The sequence below is a fragment of the Ammodytes marinus genome (genome assembly GCF_949987685.1).
Source record: "Ammodytes marinus genome assembly, chromosome: 7".
NCBI classification, from domain to species: domain Eukaryota; kingdom Metazoa; phylum Chordata; class Actinopteri; order Uranoscopiformes; family Ammodytidae; genus Ammodytes; species Ammodytes marinus.
The window spans coordinates 29,307,436-29,324,428 of record NC_137211.1 but is presented as its reverse complement, the minus strand read 5'-3'; the positions used below and the strand labels follow the sequence as shown (position 1 = coordinate 29,324,428).

The 16,993-nt window shown below is 40.5% G+C and overlaps 2 protein-coding genes across 2 annotated transcripts in view; one reads left to right on the top strand and one right to left on the bottom strand.

The window, feature by feature from the left end:
• Positions 1–2,340: 2,340 nt before the first annotated feature.
• dffb (DNA fragmentation factor, beta polypeptide (caspase-activated DNase)) lies at positions 2,341–7,224 on the bottom strand. The gene is made up of 7 exons (XM_080031013.1): positions 7,078–7,224; positions 6,070–6,196; positions 5,062–5,250; positions 4,659–4,738; positions 4,397–4,570; positions 3,588–3,688; positions 2,341–2,601 (listed from the first exon to the last, which is right to left on the bottom strand). The coding sequence occupies exons 1-7, from the start codon at positions 7,198–7,200 to the stop codon at positions 2,352–2,354; spliced, it is 1,044 nt and encodes a 347-aa protein (XP_079887139.1). The 5' UTR covers positions 7,201–7,224; the 3' UTR covers positions 2,341–2,351.
• A 1,756-nt stretch (positions 7,225–8,980) lies between these two features.
• Positions 8,981–16,993, top strand: part of nphp4 (nephronophthisis 4) — a gene marked incomplete at both ends in the record, with an annotated part of 214,761 nt that continues 206,748 nt past the window's right edge. The window contains 2 exons of the mRNA XM_080030989.1: positions 8,981–9,160; positions 10,154–10,297. Coding sequence (XP_079887115.1) covers positions 8,981–9,160; positions 10,154–10,297 — 324 coding nt within the window. The remainder of the gene's footprint in view (positions 9,161–10,153; positions 10,298–16,993) is intronic.

Below are 16,993 nucleotides of genomic sequence, written 5' to 3'. Positions count from 1 at the left end.
CCAGGAGGGCTGGTATGAGTATCTCAGAAACTGCTGATCTACTGGGATTTTCACTCTAAACCATCTCTAGGGTTTACAGAGAATGGTCTGAAAAAGAAAAAAATATTCAGTGAGCGGCATTTGTGCAGACGTAAAATGCCTTGTTGAAGTCAGAGGTCAGTAGAGGATGGGCATACTGGTTCAAGATGATAGAAAGGCAACAGTAACTCAAATAACGTTACAACCAGGGTATGTAGAATACCATCTCTGAACGCAAAACACGACCAACCTTGAAGCAGATGGGCTACAGCAACAGAAGACCCCACCGGGTGCTACTCCTGTCAGCTAAAAACAGGAAAAAAGGCTACAATTCTCACATGATCATCACCAATATTGGACAATAGAAGATTGAAAAATCATGCCTGGTCTGATGAGTCTGGATTTCAGTTGCGACATTCAGATGGCAGGTTCCGAATTTGACGTAAACAACATGAAAGTATGGATCCATCCTGCCGTGCACCATCAACCATGCCATGTTCAAAGTCACCTAAAACCCCTTTCTTCCCCATTCTGATGCTCGGTTTGACTTCACTAGATTGTCTTGACCACGTCTAAATGCATTCAATTGCTGCCATGTGATTGGCTGATTAGCTTTTTGTTTTTATAAGCCATTGAACAGGTGTACCTAATAAAGTGGCCAGTGAGTGTATATAAAATGCTAAATAGAAAAAAAGTCTCATGTTGGTAAAAGCAGCATGGGGATACATGTTATTTACTGGTTTCTGACTGAGGAAGGAGGGGACACATACCAAAGAGCAGGTTCAAGATTACATTTTATATAAGAAAATTCCGAGACATTGTTCACACAGAGTTTAATATTCCTCATGAGACATGTGTTTTTGGCAGCTTGCCCACATACAATACATCTGTCGCTGGTTAAATACAGCTCTGGAAAAAATTAAGAGACCAGTCTGAATTTAGCTTAAATCTTCATCTCTACATTACTTATTGGAAATGCTCTTAATGAAAATATTTTTGAGGGGAATTTGGTAGAAATGTTGTCAGTAGTTTATAGAATAAAACCAAAATGTTCATTCTACTCAAACATATGACTATAAATAGTAAAACAAGTGACACTGGACATTTGGAGTGGTCTCTTAATATTTTCCAGAGCTATACGTTTGTGTATCAATGCAGCAAATGTTCCCTGATGAGGTTTTTGTTCAGTTCATATTGACAAACATGACATAATTATAGTGAAAAGACATCACAAAAAAACGTTGGTCTTCTGACTTAAACCAAAATAACTAAAATCTTGTCAACCTCGTGGTTCATAATGCAGTAATGGCACTAGTGCTGTTTGACGTGTATGTAGTATTTTGTATAGCAGAATGTTTTGATCATCCAATCAAAGGTTTTATATATTTTTACTGCCTTATTTATCTCAAATGCTTTTTTCATATTTGCCTATGCAACTATCAGACTGAGCGACATTCTGCAATTCAGTCTTTTGTAATCAGTTCATGCATTTTACATTATTGTTCCAGCAACACAAAGAACAAATAAATGTTACTCATGGTTCCAGTTTTTTTTTAAGTGTATAATTATATGTCAAAAAAGCCAATCCCAGTCTCTATTAAAGCTGGGCAGACTACACTGGTTCAGAAAATATAATACTGCAAAAATAAAAAGGACCAAGTCACCTTGTTGATCTGATCTTTCTACTGTAGACTTAAGGTGGAGTCAGTGATTCTGGAGAACGCTTGTAGTCACTGTGAGTATCTTCTCATGGTCTTGAGATCTTAAAGACCAACTTCACCGGTGGGAATATGAAGTGCAATTTTTTTTTTTAAATTGGTTCATCCTAGCCTGAGAAAAGGCAGAAAGAGTGATTAATGGTCTCACTGTCTAACCCTACATTTTACTAGTGTGACATCACACTAGTAAAAATGTAGGGTTAGGATTAACAGGACAGCTGGGCCAAGGGAAGACTGAGGGAAGAAAAACCAAATTAATTTGATTATAATAGCGATTTTATAATGATAGAACGCCGGTTCCGTATGGGTGAAGTATTTCCTTTAACATAATGTGGAAAAGAAATCCTGTGTTAATAAACATTCTAGGCTCTGTAAACTGGTATGCAAACATAGGTTGCTACCATGCCCGTTTACAGAGCCTAAGCAGTGTATTAACACTGGATTTCTTTTCAGCGCGCGCACACACACACACACACTACAGAAAAAAGGAGGAGATATTAAATGATTTTGACAAGCGTTCTCAAGAATCACGGACTCTACCTTTTTTAAGAAAGTTTATCAGTTTATCCATTATTTTGTAATTTTTATACAAACTAAATACAAAAACTCTTTTTTTCACACCAAGCGCCTCTTCTTCCCTTCGACCGCTTGTTTTCCCGAGTGTGCTTTAATGGCCGCTCTAAGGACCTTCTTGGAGTCACACAGTAGGTTGTGAGCTCCCTTCTTGTGGCACACGATGTGGACCAGCTTGAGGTTTTCCCTGGTGAACAGCAGAGAGTAGAAGTAGTCCAGGTTGACATCAGCGCTCTGGTGGTGGTACAACGCTTCCAGCAGAGCAGGTATGACCGACCTCTTCTTCTCAATCCTGGACAACAATAGGGAACAACTAGACCAAGTCAAACTTAAAGACCTATTTCATTGGTGGAAATATGACGGTAAGAAAAGGCAGAAAGAGAAAAGACAGAGTGTTTTATGGTCTCACTGTCTAACCCTACATTTTCCCATGTGTGACATCACACATGGTAAAATGTAGGGTTAGACAATTAAGATTAACAGGACAGCAGGGTAACTGCTAACCTCAAATCTAAATATCTGTTCAATTCTAAGCTAAACTGAGAGCTTTAGTATGCCACCAGACAGCCCTTTAGTTTGGTATCACTTCGCCGATCAGCCTCTGGACTCAGAGCTACTGCACATTATTCAAGAGACAGAAAACCAAAATAAAACAGCTGTCTGGGGGCAAACTGAAGACATAGAAACAATTCTCAGTTTAGCGTACAATTGAACGGATATTTAGGTTTTAGGTTAGCATTTCTATATGTGGAGACATTTTTTTTTTCTTCAGGTCCCCTCTGCAACAGTACAATTCTGACTTCTGTTACAGCGACGTCTCACCCAAACTCCTTAAAATGAAGTCTTTCCACCTTAATATGCCCACCTGGCTCTGGCTTTTAAATGGGTTCTGTGCTCTATGAGGAAGTTAACAATCTATTTATTTTACTTGTTGGTGACGTCCTTTTTCAATGATGATATTTTGATCTGTCACAGACAGTAGGAAAAGTACACATGTAAATAAAAGGCAAGTGACTGATGGCTGAATTCCATTTAGCTGCTTCAGGCTGCTGGTATTGTGCATGTAGGCTCACTGTCATGGCTCACTATTTATGTTTACAGTCACACCTGTGCTTTTCCTACTTTGACAAGTAAAGGTCCATAAGTTTGGTTTTTCAACTGATATCAAATGTTGCCTAAGAAAATGTGACTATACTAACGTGTGTACACTTTGCCTTTGATTACGTTTTTAATAAGCCAACTAGCTAAGTCTGTTTGCCCTTGGTGAAGTGAACCAACCTGTGGTCCAGGTTCCACGTGCTGAAGACGATCCTGCTCTCCCGGCTGCTGTAAGGGTTGATGGAGTGGAAGGAGTGGCACACTTCCTGCTCAAAAGATCCCTAAGGAACAAGAACAATGGTTAACAACACAAGCACCAAAGGTTAAGGACGAGAGCGATTGTTAATTACAATATGTTTGATCTGCTCACACAACAGGGGTTCCTTATCCCAGATCAGGGGAAAACATCGAAGTGACAGTCCCAAATATAAATCTACACCCGGAATATATAGCATAGGCTACTTTTATTCATGTTTCCAGTGAATTAAAGACATATTTCATCCCAGTGTAGTAGGCCAGGCTATAAAAAAATGTGATACTCATATTCTACTGTACATGTGCTTGCATTAATGAGTAAAGGATGCATTACATAGCCTAACTACATGTGGTCATTTTAAAAATTAAAATGATACACATTTATTATTGAGTTCTTTTATTTTCACTCATTCCCTGCATTCATCACGTATGTGTGTGACAAGTGTTCTGTCACAAATATCACATGCATTTTTCATCAATTAATTTAATTCCTTTGATTATGTTCTGGCCTTCCACCCACTGGCTGGAAAAAACTTAGCCAAACAGCAAACTTGGTGGCAGACCCCTGTTATTATGACCTATCAACACCCTGAAGGAGAACGCTTGTCAAAATCACACAAAATCAATAACTCCTCAGACAGGTAGTGGATCGTGAGGAGATATTCACTGATTTTGACAAGCCTCTAGAATGGCTATCTCCACCTTTGAGAGCGTGTTTTGTCTCCCTGCAGTACCTGGCAGGTGAACCACCCCTCCTGAGTGCAGAGGCGCTCCGGCTCCTTCACAGTCCGGTCAAAGTAGCAGCCGTTATACTTGGCTGACTTCAGCTTTTCGGCGAGACACTTTGATGCCTTGACAAACTCTGCCCTGACTTTGGCCTTTGGGATGCTTTTGGAGGCAGCGTCCACCTTGAGAACAGTCACAGGTAACCAAGCTAGTTAGGTGACATATGACAGACACACAGTCGGATTCACCAATAGAAACATGTTATCTTACCTCCTTCAAGTAGCCTCGTATCCTGCTCTCACAGTTGAACTTCATGTAGGCAGACTTGGTCTTGAATCGAGTATCGATCCCTGGAATTAAAAAAACAACAAGGTCAAGTACAGAGGGATGTGGAGCCGCCTCAAGTGTTAAGTTTGATAATTGACTAATTAGAGAACTATTTGGAGGCCTTATTTATGATATGATTCACTTCAACTCTTACTGACACCAGGGGTTGGCTGCAATGCTTAACTAAGCATTAGCTAACGAAGCATTAACTAACCGTTAAAAACTAAGCAATAACACTGACTTTATGCTTTATAGGCATTAACTATGCATTAACTAACCATTGATAGCATTAACTAACAGTTAATGAATGTGCCCTTATTGTAAAGTGTAAACAAAAAGCCTGTACCTTTGAACCAGTCTTCATCCTCCACTCTACTCTCCAGCTCAGACGTGTCGTCCAGGCTGAGCAGCAGGTCAGTGAGGAGTTTGCGTCTCTTGGCAGAACACTGGTCCTCATCCAGGAGGCCTCGGGCTGCTTCCACCAGGCCCTGGGCGTGTGGGCCCGGGCTCAGGAGCTGACCAACGTCAAACAACACTGAAATCACAAAGCACAGCACACCGTCTTAGCTCAGACACAGAAACACACACACACAATTTGAGAGGTAAAGCCTTTTTATTGATTCTTTTGTTGTATGGGGAGTGAGGGTTAGAGAGCCCATAGTATTATGATATTACACCCACCTATATTACCTGAATATAAAAATAATAATAAGCACATGGTTTGTAAATATAAGTTATAATCATGTAGATACGGCTTGCAGTAAAAAAAAATTCATGTCTGGGCTTCGACATTATTTGTAACACTTCATATTTTTTTAGCCAATACATTACGATAGAGAAAACTTCCCTCACACATTTTTGAGGGTAAAAGTTATAATACAGTAAAGTGTTCTGCCTTCAATTCAAATCTGCGTCACAAGTTTATGAACTATATTTAAGGGATTAAAATTTCAAAATATCTTGAAAAACTTTCAAACTGAATCGCCCAATATCGGTTATCGGAATGTTCTACTCCCTTATCGCCCGATAAAGTAGCCAATATTGGTCGGTCCCGACTGAGGAGGATAGAATCCCTGCATTCCAAATCACATACTTTTTCTTTTTACTACACTACATACTAAAGTAGTGGCCACGGAAGAGAAAACAAAATCAGATATGGCAGATGTTTTTTATTATGTGGAGAAATGTCGAGAATAAAGACGAATACTGCAAAATGGAGTTAGTGGGGGGGGCATCTAGGTATGTTTGGCATACTGCAATTGACATGCATGTATTGGGACGTCCTAAATCTTTTTCTGGCATACTAAATAGTAGGGAAGTATGGGGATTGGAACGCAGTGTATGAGTCACATACGTCCACTCCATGTCTGTTCTCTGGACAGAAGAACCAGCTCAGCATTGTCCGGTAGAGTCTGGAAGAATTCCTCCGTCACTTTTGTCCCATCAGCATACAGACACACATGTGCACCAGAAAGTGGCAACTGGAAATGGGGGAGACATTAACATTATCTTAAAACATAGGATGTTTAAATGCAAGTGAAAATCATCAGACCCAAGTTAAGATATATTCATTTTCTCACAAAAGGTTCATTTTACTGTATATAAATCAGCATGTCGGACAGAGCCTCATGCATAGCTACTAGCTAGTTGTGTAAAATGGATTTGTTTCAATATTTATAGGCTGTAAACTGGTAATAAACCAAAGGTATGCAAACAAAAGGGGCCAGCTGTAGCTGTTTGTTTACAGAGCCTAGGCTGTGTATTAACACTGGATTTGTATGGACATCTTCTCAAACAACAAGAAGGGTAGGCTACAGGATTGTCTATCGCTATGTTTTTTCATGAAAACGCTTTACAATTGTTACACCAACAATCTGGAGACACAATGACTCTGAAACACACTGTCATGTACGATCATAGTGTACGATTTAATATGAAAGAACATTGAACAACATGCTTAAATCTATATTGGGTTCTATGGTTAGGGCATTATATAGCTTCTTTTTTTTTTTTTTTACTTGAATCCCTTTAGTTATGGATGTGTATGTTTTAGCTGTGGCCTGATCGTGCTAATTCCCTGGTCATATCATGTTTGCACGCAGAGAACTTTATCAGGAACGTGTTAATTTCGAGATGCCCCATATGTCTCATGCCTACTTTATCTAGTAGGTTTGAACTGAACCAAACAGCCCAGGCTGTATCGAAAAAGTTAAGTGATAAATTAGAGTGGCATGTCTCCACCACCGGCTCCAAAGTGAAAACTGAATGTTAAATAGTTGTATTGTTGTTGTTTTGCTCGCTGAAGAGGAAGCGAAACGAACCTTTCAACCTTGCAATAAAAAAACCTGAAAACAGCGCTTACCCGTAACAACTTGCAGCCTTTTTTGAGCAACTCCTTCACATCTTTGGCTGCGACTCCGTACTTTGTGTTATCATTGACACTCCTTACTTTTAAAGGTTTGATTTTCCCGAAGAGTCCAAACATTGCCCTGTTCCTCAGTTTGGTTTGTACCTGCCGCTTCCTTCCGTCTTCTTCCCCTCGACGCAGGCCAGACGCAGCGGTGGTGAGGTGCTGCCCTCTGGTGGGTGTTTACCCGTATTGTCTTGTCATGTTTTCTGGTGGAGGAAATATTCACACTTACAGCACACATTATCGGCCCAAACCCAATATCACGATAACATTTGCTCAATGGGCCTACTTCACCGGTTGGAATATGAAGGTGTATTGAACTCGGAGATCCTATTTAGTAAATGTGCAATTTTTAAAAAAAATCGGATCATCTTAGCCTGAGAAAAGGCAGAAAGAGTGTTTTATGGTCTCACTCTAACCCTAGTTTCCTTACTGTGACATCACAGTAAGGGTTAGGATTAACAGGACGGCTGGGCAAAGGGAAGACTAAGGGAAGACTGAGGGAAGAAAAACCTCATTCATTATATTATAATAGTTAGCCTATTTTATAATGATAGAACGCTCCGTATGGGTGAAGTATTCCATCAGTTGCCTCTGACCTAAGATGCTCGATTCAGTAAAGGAAAAACAAAACAAAAAAAACTAAATGTAACATTGAAAAGTGTAAGAAATCTCAGGAAGAGCAACAGATGTTCCTTCTCTGATGGACCATAGCCTGTAGTGTAGGCCTACAATAAACCAGAAACAGACTACATTTCTAATAACCTACATTAGCTACATTTAAAAAACCCAAGTTAGAACTTATTATAATGACACACTTACAAAAGGCCTTAATGTTATTGTAAAATATATTTGAAGAATGGATAGGCCTATATGAAGACTTAGGCTATCCAAAATGAGACACCAAATAGGCTAATACAGTGGAGAGCTGCTGTTGAATTACCTGTCTATTTTCAGTTTGTGCAGAATAACTTGCATGCACACCGACCTTGGCTGTAACTGAGTAGCCTACTGTTCTGGGAAATTGTCTCTGTTATAGCCAACCACACAACAAGTGATTTCATTCCCTCTGGCCCCATAGGCCATCAGGTGAAACGGGGCAATTTAAGTCTGAAAAATATGCTGCTAGACGTTAACAGCCAATCATGGGGAATAATCTCACAATTTGCCATACACATTCTACTGTAATGGCCTCCCTTTAAATTAAAATGTTCAAGCTAGCTCTAAATGATTAGGCTAAAATTATAGCAAATTAACTATTTGGATTATTTCTCTCATCACGGTCTATTGAAATATGAATGTATTTGTACTACTAATACAACTATTAATAATGTAAAATAATTTGCATGATTAAAGTAGGCCCACTGAAGTAACTGGAGGGATGTGGATGTGAGACGCCCTGACACGCTTGTTTTGTTTGTCACATTGAGGAAGCGCATGCTCTAGAGTCTAGACCAGCATAGCAACGTGGACATTGCCATAGTTACTGATGCAGCGAGATGGGAAATACCAAATGACCGGTTAAGAGGTTAACAGATGACGATTTAAACATTTAAACAAGATGTTCAATTTCGGGTAAACAGACTCGTTGCATGCGTATATACATTTAGCGTTGCACCTCTATTTTTTGTATCATTATTTTTACTTGTGAATATTCCTAATAAAATCACTTGTTTATAGAGATGACCCCTTTGCGCCAAGTAGTAGAATCCAACTTCAAAATGGCGGGTTTGAAAATATGAACGGATAGAACCATGGACCTATGAAGAAATAGAACAGATAATATTCACAGTACCAACGCGGCTGTACCCTTTTCATTTATCGCAATGTCATTCTCATTTTTCTAATGAAAAACATGGTAAAAACAGAAGAAATGCCCACCATGGAGGAAGGCTGGAGAGAAGTGTTTGAGAGAAGCCGGTCGCTTGTTCCCCCGTCCAGCCAGACAGCCCGCCTGGCTGTGGAGAGCCACTGTACTCAGTCCCACGGCTTCCAGCTCAGCCTCACCCGGCTCACCGCAGCCCACTTCCCGCAGGTGACAGCTCACAGCTACCGCTAAACGCTCGGAAGAGATAGATAGATAGATAGCTTTATTGTCATATGCACCGTTACAGCACAATGAAATTTGCCTTTTCAGTACACACCTCTCCAAGAAACATACAAGACAGTGACAATAACATGGGTGGACAGGAGATAGTGTAACTGCAGGGTCGCAGCGGTGCCGCGCCCCGGACGGAGTAACCCATGTCAGAAATGCCCGTGGTGTTGAAAAGAAAGCATCATTATGTGTACTTTTTAATATGCCAAGTGAAGTCGGCTTACTTAGGTCGGTCATAGGCTAATTATTTTGAAAAGATATGATGAAGCCTACTTGATTATAGGCTACCGCACATGCTTCTGACGAGAACTCGCAAAACTCCATGTAAAAAGTTTTATATATAAAGGTATTAAACTGTGAACACGTTATCCAGCACAGAGTACCGCTTTAAGCATGCGTTGGACCATATTTTAAATTCGGTTTAGAGATAAGCCACTAAACACCATAGTAGTTAGCCTAATCTTAACACAGACACATAACTGCCTCAACACCCACTGAATGCTGCTTCCATCTATTCAAGCATGAAGGAAATAACAGTTTTGCAGAAAGGCTCATTTTAATTTTGGGTGCTATCGGTATTAATTGGTGTGGCCTACTACATATACTGAATGTAGGGTTTGGATTTCGAACTGGTAGAGATCTTGACATTGAACATTTTTACTTTTGGTTTTGCCTTTTCGTACATCCACATAGATAGATAGATAGATAGATAGATAGATAGATAGATAGATAGATAGATAGATAGATAGATAGATAGATAGATAGATAGATAGATAGATAGATAGATAAAAAGAGAGCGCTTCTTTATTTGTCTTTGCATGTTATACAACAAAACGTTGTTGAAACAAACCCGGTAGTAGCATCCTAAAATCCTGGTTGCAGCATCTCATAATAAGAAAAATAACTTTGAGTGTGTCCCCCTTTTTATAGTCACAGGAGATGCCAGAGGGGGACCAAGATGAGACTTACCAGCTGCGACTGACCCTGTTTGATGGAAATCACCAGCACTTCTTTGGGAAAACCTGGAAGAGCCGGCCCCAGAGGATGAAAAACAACAAGATCACCTTCAACGAGGTACATAGCTTTATTGTGACAGGCATTCCTCTGTAACAAGGACACACCGCTACAGATGACACACTGCTGTGAGGGACTGTGTGAGCTAGCTTTTTTAGGCTCTATTTTAAATATCCTCTCATGCTGTTTGGGTAAGCAGTGGGTTGATGATTGTATAGCAAAATCAATGCTCATTCAACCATAATTTGCAGCAATTCAAAAACAGCCATTATTTAATTAAAAACACCTCAAGCAGCTCCAGCCAAACAAAGGCTTTCAATTAGCAGCGATGGTGGAACAAAACACATCCATTTACATTCTAATGGCCATGGTTGCCAATAAGTGATTTGAGTTGCAAATCGAACAATTCCCAAATTACATACAGTCTTTTTTTCTTTTGAATAGGAGGCAGTTCTGTATGTGAAGCAAAACAAGAAGTACCTTTTACATTGTTTTATGGTAGACTCAATAGAAAAAAGAGATCAATTTCTTACGCCAATATGATAAGAGTTCAATTGGTCATGTTCAGAGAGGTTCATGTATTTAAAATGGTTCTATATCACACCAAAGACTGTGATTAATGAAGAACTCTCTTAATTGCATCCGTAATTGCATTTTTGTAGAAAGTCGACCATATCATTCTGGAGCCGACTGCTTGTTGTGACCCTTCAGCCCATGTTTTTCCTGTGGTGTGGTGATCCTTTTTAAGAATGGATTTGAAAATTGAATTTTGAATGAATTTAGGCTCCATGTAAATGTTTGTGTGCAGAATCAGTATGTATAGTTGATGAAAGCAGCAGTGTGTTTATGGGCTACATTGTCATTACAAACATTGCACTCCAATTACCTGCACACTTTCTGTTTCCTTTCATTGGATCTTCTGGAAGTTTTAATATATCTGCTTTGGTCCGGTTCCTCTGAACAAGAATCACTCAAGACTTCCTAGTGTTTTCACTTGAGATTGTCATTGAGTTTGACCTGCAGTTTGAGTCAAATAGTGGACACACAGAAGTCAACTGTAGTCTTTTAGCCACTTTTTCACAGCCATTGTTCTCTGATACGTTTCTCCTCTGTAATCACTATTAGATAAAGGGGACAAAGAAACAATTTTTTAACGTCAAACGCGTGATGTACTCTCTGAAAAGATGTGCTTTGATGATGAAATTTCCAATTACCTCTTGAAAATTCGGAAGAGAATATGGCAGCTACAGAGAGGACTTGAGATACAAAAGACAAAATGTACGACAGCGGTGTTGAAATATACGCCACACATCAGAATATATTAATGGTATCCACTTCACTTGAAAAGATTTACTTTTATTAGTCAGGCACCCTCTGGCCTGTCGTGTCCATGCTGCTTTGGCAACTTGATTCTCGTACAGCACATCAAGTGAAAGTTAATGGCTTCAAGCAACTATATGCAACCCAAAGCATTCCAAATCAGATGTGAGGAGATGAGATGAGAAAACCCTGTGTGGCACCATGCTAGCATTAAAAAAAAAAAATGCGTACATGACTTGAAACCATAGTGCATATCTTTTTAATAAATGAATGTCAGTTTCATTCAAGCCATTGCCAAACGAGTTGGCACAAAGTTGACTAAGCCTATAAGCTTCACCAACCTCTCTCTGTATTTCTCAGTATGGCAGCGTTTACAAACTGGTGTCGCCACCCGACACTGGCACAGGTGCCTCAGAAAAATCCCAAGAGGATCCCAAGAAATGTTTCAGTTGTTGATTCTACTGCTTAGAAAAAAACTGTCACTTTTGCCTTTTGCTTACGAAAAACATTCAAAATATATGTTGACATGCAGAGTGTAAATGTGTCTAACTGTCGGAGCTAGGATAACAGTAGGAGAAAGTTGCCCTGGACTGCCTTCTCAGAGCGGGAACACTCTTTACTAAGAGCCCGAATCCTCTGGTCATATCTCGGGCGAGTTTTGCCGTACAGCAAGACTCTATCCCCAGCGTGGCCCGTCTTAATCTGTGGAGGGAAAGGAACTGACTTTGTTGTGTTGGTTTTTCCCTGATGCTTGCACTTTGCACTTTGATGCCCAGGCCTGCGTACATGTTGTGATGTTTGTGTCCGTCACTGTTTTGTACTGTTATGTGTTGTCGCCTCTCCTCGCTGTAAACCAATTTGCCCTCTTGGGACACTAATAAAAATCTTGAATCTTGAATCTTGAATCTTAAATGCATGGCACATGGAACAGGCACTTTTTTGCAGTTCAAGTAGTCTTTGGTAGAACATAGGGATACCCCCGAATATTGATATCTTGATAACGATACATTTTTGTTCTATTGAAATTCTGTCCCTCTCCGTCAAATCAAAAGCCAGCAACACTCGACATCTCCAGAGGCATGCCTTCTATCACATGGTTTAAACCTTGAAACAGTGGAAACATACAGTGAAACAGCAGTTCCCCGCCAGAGGAGTATCTATAGGGAAACATTTCTCATTTTAGTGCCTACAGAATGTGTCCCTATGTAGTCTAATCCCTTGAAAATGTGTCTCCCGGCATCGTGTTTACCATCATTCTGTTGCATTTTGAACAGATATCTGGGTAGCAGCTGGGTATCTGTGTTCCCCTCCCCGATCAAACAGCAGTTGGGTCTCTGTTCTTTCCTGGTTGGCGGGCCATGTCACCCACTGTTTTGGGATTGCGTCAGAGCACTGCTGAGCTCCTGTGTAGAATGCAAAAGTTGAAGACGCTGGATCTATTGTACAACATGTTTTTTTAGAAACTCTTTTTTTTGTTAGAAGGGAACACTGTATACCATGAGCTGGTGCTTGGCTGTTCATGCAGAGTGTTGCATAAGTCTTTATTTAATTTTTTGTTACAGCAGCACCCAATGAGTCACGGCTACGGCACATTCTGATTTTCCAGTTTTGTAACCATCTGTTTTTCAAAGCCTTCCCTCTCTGCTTTTATGTTCTTTAGATCGAAACAATCTCTCGCAGTGTACACTTTTTCTTTGATCCAGCATAATAGTCGTCATAGAAAACCCCCACTTGGTATCCCAATGAGCGTCCTAATCCCATTATATCCATCCAGGGTAATAATATCAAGCACATCATCATATCCTATCAGGATGATAAAGTGGGCATGGCCTCTCGCTGCGCGGTGCTGCTGCAAGAGCCGAACCAGCCTTTATTTTTTTTTATTGGATTTGGCCCGATGCACTCACATCCATGCTGGTGTTTATGAGTGGCAAATTGCTGTTTAATATCCAAATAATGTTCGAAGGGGCGGGGGGGGGGGGGGGGGGGGTGGGGGGGGGGGTTCCTCTCGTCAGTTACAGGAGAGCGCTCTAAATTGCAATACACACACACACACGCGCACACGCACACACACACACGCACGGACGAACACGCACACGCACACACACACACACACACACCTCCTCCTCCTCCTCCTCCTCCCAGTCCGCCATGATGGATTGGTTTTAATATCGGCTGAGAAGCAAAGATGCAAGGTGATTAAGGAGAGAAAGAGAGGGCTCTTACCAAATACATTTTTTTTGTTGTTGCTAGGCCTCTGTCTGCATTTCTTTCTTTCTTTCCCCAGCAATAGGCGACATCGTGACACAGAATACGCCTGTTGCCTTCTTTGGTGATATGAGTTGTTTTAAGGTTGTCAAGTCTGACTTGCTAAGCTTCTGTTTTTTTTTAAAGTGGAATGCACCTTCTGTGGACACTTTTGACAGGTTCTCTAAATGCTTTAATGGTTTTCATATCCTGTGAAAGCTGCCAAGAATACCCTGGACAAATCTTACTGACGTTTTAGGAGTGTTAGTTTTTAGGTTATGCATTTCCTTTGATTGGTTTCTGATACTACTGAGGGAAAACGAGCTCATTCATGGTCAGGGGCTTTTTTTAAATGACCACTAAACACTGTGTCAATCTACAGCCTATGAACCAAAGTCCCTATCTTCTCTTTTTAGTATCTTTTTATTACACATTAAAGCCCCTGTAAAAGCCAAATTCACAAAACCCTTCTAACTATGTAGTTTGGGTGAGTTAGGTACATGATAGTAAAGCATCCGAAGAAAAGTGTCGGGCATATTTGTATCAATCCAAATGAAAGAAATCTTACAGAAATGTTGGTTTTCTTATGATGACACCTTAAGTATTTTGAACCGATCACGGCAGTTTTCTCCGCCCTGAACATTCTATAAAAACAATGACTGTTGCCATGGAGACAGTATGATACGGCCATGGCCACACAGTCCGGTCAAACGCTCTCTAGAGACAGTGAAGAATATGTTTTTTTTTTTAAACTAAGTCTATAATATTTATGAACATTTATTTTTACAATCCGATGTTGGTAAAGACTTATTGAGATACCCAATTATGATATCACCCATTGATTTTTTAAACTATTTTCAACCAGGTTTCCAGAGGCTGTAACAGAGTCCAGTATGTCCTAAATCAGCCGGTCTACACTTACACTTACTACAGTACCCAGATGGTGTTTTTTTTTCTCACATCATGACTCGGATTGTCTGAAAGCCTTCAGGATATTTTGTACGGAGGGGGGATATATAGCTCTCCTTCTTTTATGCACTCCAAGGTCCAACCAAGCTGTACGGCCAGTAGAGGGCAATGTTGTGCCACACACACACACAGTGCAGCCGGAGGAGGGCAGAGAAGTGTTGGAGGAAGCGGAGGCAAAATGTGCATCTTTTCTGCATTGTCTCTCACTGTGATCACTCCATTTGAACATTTGAACCTCCCCCCACCCCCACCCTGCCTTCACATGGGAGCCAGTGGTTTCTCCCTCTCATATGTGCAACATTATCAGTCCGACAGCTCCGGAGAAAAAAGGCCAAGTTTGGTTTTCTGACCGCACGGCCCTTTTTTCTAGGTCTCCAAATGCTGCTTGCTGTGACGTAGGCATAGCGCTGCACAAAGTTAACTGGCTGTAATGGACTTTTTTGTCTTGTGTCCCTACTATTTGATACAAACTATTCCCCCTCACTAACATACACACAGCCTTTTATACAGGACTTCAAAAGCACAGAAGAGCAGTTGGAGACAGTGGTTTGCGTGATGAGAAAACATTTGAACATCAGTTATGAAATTCCTCCTTTTTGTTGCTTGAATGGTTATTCGCTAAAGAGCAAACTAACTGGTTTCAAAAGTGAAGAATCCCATACGGCTCTAACTTGGGGCTTGGAGTGCAGAATATGTGACAGTAATCAAGTTCATCCCCGTAAAGCAATAAGTCCATCGTTAAAGTGTACAATAGGTTGCCACATTTAAGCCGTCAGTGCTGTAATGAATCTGCAGTGTAAAGCCTGGACCGTTCTCGTTGTTTGTTGTTAAAGGGAGACACATGCTCCAGAAAGGCTGGCTCAGCTGGAGAACAACTTCTCTTGTGACGGTTGTATTGTTGTTGTTGTGTGCTATAAACACACAATGTTTTGTTGCGTTCTAAGATTGCACACTGACAATCATATGCATTCAAGCGTTTCAGATAAAAAGAAGCTCTGTCCTTTATGCAGCGTTCAAACAAATTATCATATTTTTTTTTGGGTAAGGGTAATACTATGGTAATGGCCTAGGAGATTTAATATTTTTCGTTCTTTGTGCACCAATTTCTTATGCATGCCTAACATGTGCAGGGTTTTCATTCACAAAGTTAAAGAGTATCATTAGTAGGTGGCTACATGTAGGGAAACTGTCAGTTATGAAAAGGCCCATGATGAAATGAACGGTCAACTGTAGAAGCACTGACTGCACTGAAGTGGTATTTCAACTCTGACAGATTGCGAACAGGTATCAATTTAGGACCCTTACCCACCCACACTGCTGGCGGTAATTATTTGTTAAATAATGGAAAAAGTAAATAGAATTCTCAGGAGATAACGGATAACTACATGACAGTATGAAATCATGTTGAGAAAATGTACCATATCGATGGTAAATGCCCTGCTGCACGCACACGTGATGGACACACGCAGCGGTTTTCAGTTGGCCTGATTAAACCTATTTTCAGTGGATATTGGACATTTCTCCTGCCCTCTAGTTGCACCTGTTATGTCAGCTTCAAGCCGTCCCTGCGTTCTAATCCTCATACTTCCCTGCTATTTAGTATGCCAGAAAAAGATTTAGGAAGGATGTCCCAATACATGCACGTCAATTGTAGTATGCTGAAAATACATAAAAGCCCAACTAACTCCAATAGCATTTTGGAGTATTCGTCTTTATTCTTGACCTGTCTCGACATAATGAAAAAAAATCTTCCTTATCTGATTTTCTTTTATCTCCTGTGGCTCTAATACTCTTCTGTACTTTAGTAGGCTATGTAGTGTAGTGAAAAGAAAAAGTATGTGATTTGGAATGCAGGGCATATGTACTGTGGTAACATTAACCCGCGTACCAACTGAAACATGTGATCACGCGCCGGATGCTGCAGACGCAGCAGAGATTTGATTGGACATCAGAACAGCAAGGCAGGATTTGTACAGCATAGAAGTTCTTCCTCATTATCATCAAACTCAATATCCTACAATTTTTCATTTTGTTTACCAACGAAGTTCGCCGGTTTACATCAAAAGTGCTGTGTGTGCAAAATGGCGCACGGGCAAACTACTATCAACGGTTCATCCGAGCATGAGTAGGCGCTACATTGCTGACAGTACATTCAACTACTGGGGCGGGTTAGCAGCATCCATATTACTTGGTGACCTTGGAGGTAGAAGTATGACAAAA

What these genes read in the sequence shown, in the direction of transcription:
- dffb (XM_080031013.1), bottom strand. Translation starts at nt 7,200, where the DNA reads ATGTTTGGACTCTTCGGGAAAATCAAACCTTTAAAAGTAAGGAGTGTC. An exon ending in AGAACAGACATGGAGTGGAC is followed by an intron (nt 5,251 to 6,069) that starts GTATGTGACTCA and finishes TTGTGATTTCAG; the next exon opens with TGTTGTTTGACGTTGGTCAG. An exon ending in GGATGAAGACTGGTTCAAAG is followed by an intron (nt 4,739 to 5,061) that starts GTACAGGCTTTT and finishes TTTTAATTCCAG; the next exon opens with GGATCGATACTCGATTCAAG.